The sequence below is a fragment of the Aptenodytes forsteri genome, unplaced genomic scaffold (assembly GCF_000699145.1).
Source record: "Aptenodytes forsteri isolate BGI_AS27 unplaced genomic scaffold, ASM69914v1 Scaffold26, whole genome shotgun sequence".
Lineage (NCBI taxonomy): Eukaryota > Metazoa > Chordata > Aves > Sphenisciformes > Spheniscidae > Aptenodytes > Aptenodytes forsteri.
In genome coordinates this window covers 936,706-939,167 of record NW_008794125.1, presented here as the reverse complement: position 1 = coordinate 939,167, position 2,462 = coordinate 936,706, and the positions used below count along the sequence as shown (strand labels likewise).

At 55.4% G+C, this 2,462-nt stretch overlaps 1 protein-coding gene across 1 annotated transcript in view; it reads right to left on the bottom strand.

The window, feature by feature from the left end:
• Window positions 1-1,816: 1,816 nt before the first annotated feature.
• ABCA3 (ATP binding cassette subfamily A member 3) overlaps window positions 1,817-2,462 on the bottom strand; it is a 24,908-nt gene continuing 24,262 nt past the window's right edge. The window contains exon 30 of the mRNA XM_009277259.2: window positions 1,817-2,066. Within this exon, the coding sequence (XP_009275534.1) occupies window positions 1,935-2,066 (132 nt within the window). The 3' untranslated portion in view covers window positions 1,817-1,934. The remainder of the gene's footprint in view (window positions 2,067-2,462) is intronic.

Genomic DNA, 2,462 nt, shown 5'->3' with positions numbered 1-2,462 from the left:
GTCCCCCCCCCCCCCAGCAGCGGCTGGCTCTGCCGCCTGCAGGGATGCTCCCAGGGAGCAAACCCTCCATGCCAGCAGCTCCGAAGGGCTCTGAGGTGTCCCAGGGATGCCATTCACCTGCTGGCTGCTTGCTAATAAAAACACACATCGTTAAGATCCAGGGAAATTCATAGTAACATGATGCACCATCGGTTTGAACAACAACATTAGGCAAAGGGAAAAAAAGGGAACAGGAAAGAATGAGTCAGTCACAGGAACAAAACAAAAACCCAACCCAAAAATATAACCCAACCCCTGACAATGCAATCACTAGAAGGGAATCAGCACCCCTCGCCATAAATATTAATTCATTTTATATGTGCAATTGTGTGTATTACTATAGTGCAAATAGCTCTGCATTGATCGCGGAGCAGCCGGCCCGAAGGGGACTGCCCCCAGGTGACACAGGGACTACTTAAGGGCAGACAAGAATCAACACGGATTTAAAACAAACAAACAAAAAAAAGCAACCCAACCACTGGGAAATGCCAAAAAAAAAAGAAATCCCAGTTGCTGCCTCTGACTCGGCGCAGGCAGGGCTGGGCAGTGCTGGTGCCTAATGCACCGTGCCCAGCAGCATCCCCCATGGCTGGGCAAGGGCAGGACAGTGCCTTCGCTGCCGGAGCAGCCTGGCATGGTGCGGAGGGGATGGGGACGAGGAGGGGGGGGGGTACGCGGGACAGGCGTGCTCTAGTCGGAGCTGTGTGGGGTGTAAGTTTTTTGCGGGCGCGGGGAGGGGGGGGGGGGGTGGGGGGGGGGGGGGGGGGGGGGGGGGGGGTACGCGGGACAGGCGTGCTCTGGTCGGAGCTGTGTGGGGTGTAAGGGGAGAGCACAGCAGGACACGGGCGCAGCGAGAGCATCGCTGGCCTTCAAAACCAGTCCTGTGGCTGCGGAGCACGCTGCAGGGCAGTGCTGCTGGTTAAACCTTTTCACGGACGCAATAGTGAGCCCAGCAGCGTCCCCAGGCACCCTGTGACACCTCTCGCCCATCGCTGCCGTCAGCCCGAGCTACGGCTCTGCAGCGTAGCACCATCACATGCTGTCCCAAGGGGCCGAGCTCTGGGCACTTCTCCATTAACACATCCTCCCTCCCGCTCAGCGCCAGCACCCGGCACCGCAGAGCCAGCTCCCCCTGCACGGCTCGGGCCGGTGCCAGCTCCTCGGGACAGGCTTGCCTCCACCCATGGGCAAGCAGGCAGGAGGGCACAGCGTTTTCTAAGAGGTTAAAGGAGACGGAGCCTCCTCCGTGCCACGCAGGGGACAGAGGGGAGGCTTGCCTTGTCCGCTCCAGCTAGACACAAAGTGCTTCTAAGGGCAACCAGAGCGCATCCTAATTAACCCAGCGAACGGTTTGGATCTAAGCTATTTGACAGCCTCCTGTTAAACCACGAGCAAACCACCTAACGATACACGTCGACATGCGGGCGAAGACCACGAAGCAGCGTCCTGACGGGTGCGAGCGCTGGGCAGGGAAGAGGGGCACGGGGGGGGGGTGGAGCACGGTGCTGTTTGGGGACAGCATCCCGCTCCTCCTCTGCCAGCCCAATTCCCAACACCCATCTCCACCCATCCAGGCTTCCCCCTGCTTTTTGGGCTTTTTTTTTTTTTTGCTGTATAGATGGGAATGAAGGCTGGAGACTGGAAGTGTCACATGCACACACACACACTCACACACAGACCCGCGCCGGCGCTGCGGCGGCACGCGATGCACACGCACCACTTGTGGTCCCGACAGCAGAAGGTACGACGCCATCCTCTCCCCCCTCCCCGGTGAAAAGTTTCTTACATTTATACATTATTTAAGACACGCCGATATATAAATTACTGTCTCTATATATACTATGTATAGGCAGCAGGGCCAGTCCATGACGAAGGGCACCAGTGGGGGCTTCTGCTCATTTCCCTCTGTCCTCTGTGTAGTGCTGGAAGCGAGTGAAGCTCATGAAGACTTGCTCCAGGGATATCTGGCTCACGGAATAGTCTTCCAAGCGATACTTCTCTTTGGCTTTCTCCAAGGCCCCGAAGACCTGCGAGGGAGGGCACGGCAGTTATTGCAGGGCACCTCGGCTGCGGGAGAACCCCGCGGGTTGCGACTGAGAACGCGGAGGAAGCTTTTTCCTCCGGGGAGACGCGGGGGAAGCGAAACCCTCCCTGGCGGGAGGGCGGTGGGGAGCCAGGAGACGGATTATTTAGCAGAGTACCTGACCCCATTTAAAAATATATGATGTTGTGTATATATACAGTTTACATAGATATATGATACATACATACATATGTGTGTGTGTGTATGGTTTTTTATATATCCCTGGGCTGGGATTCCAGCCCAAGGTTTCTGCTCAAAACATTATATATATAAAATATATACACTAAAAACTATATAGTATACTATATATACTATACATAACTATCTGTATATAGTATAT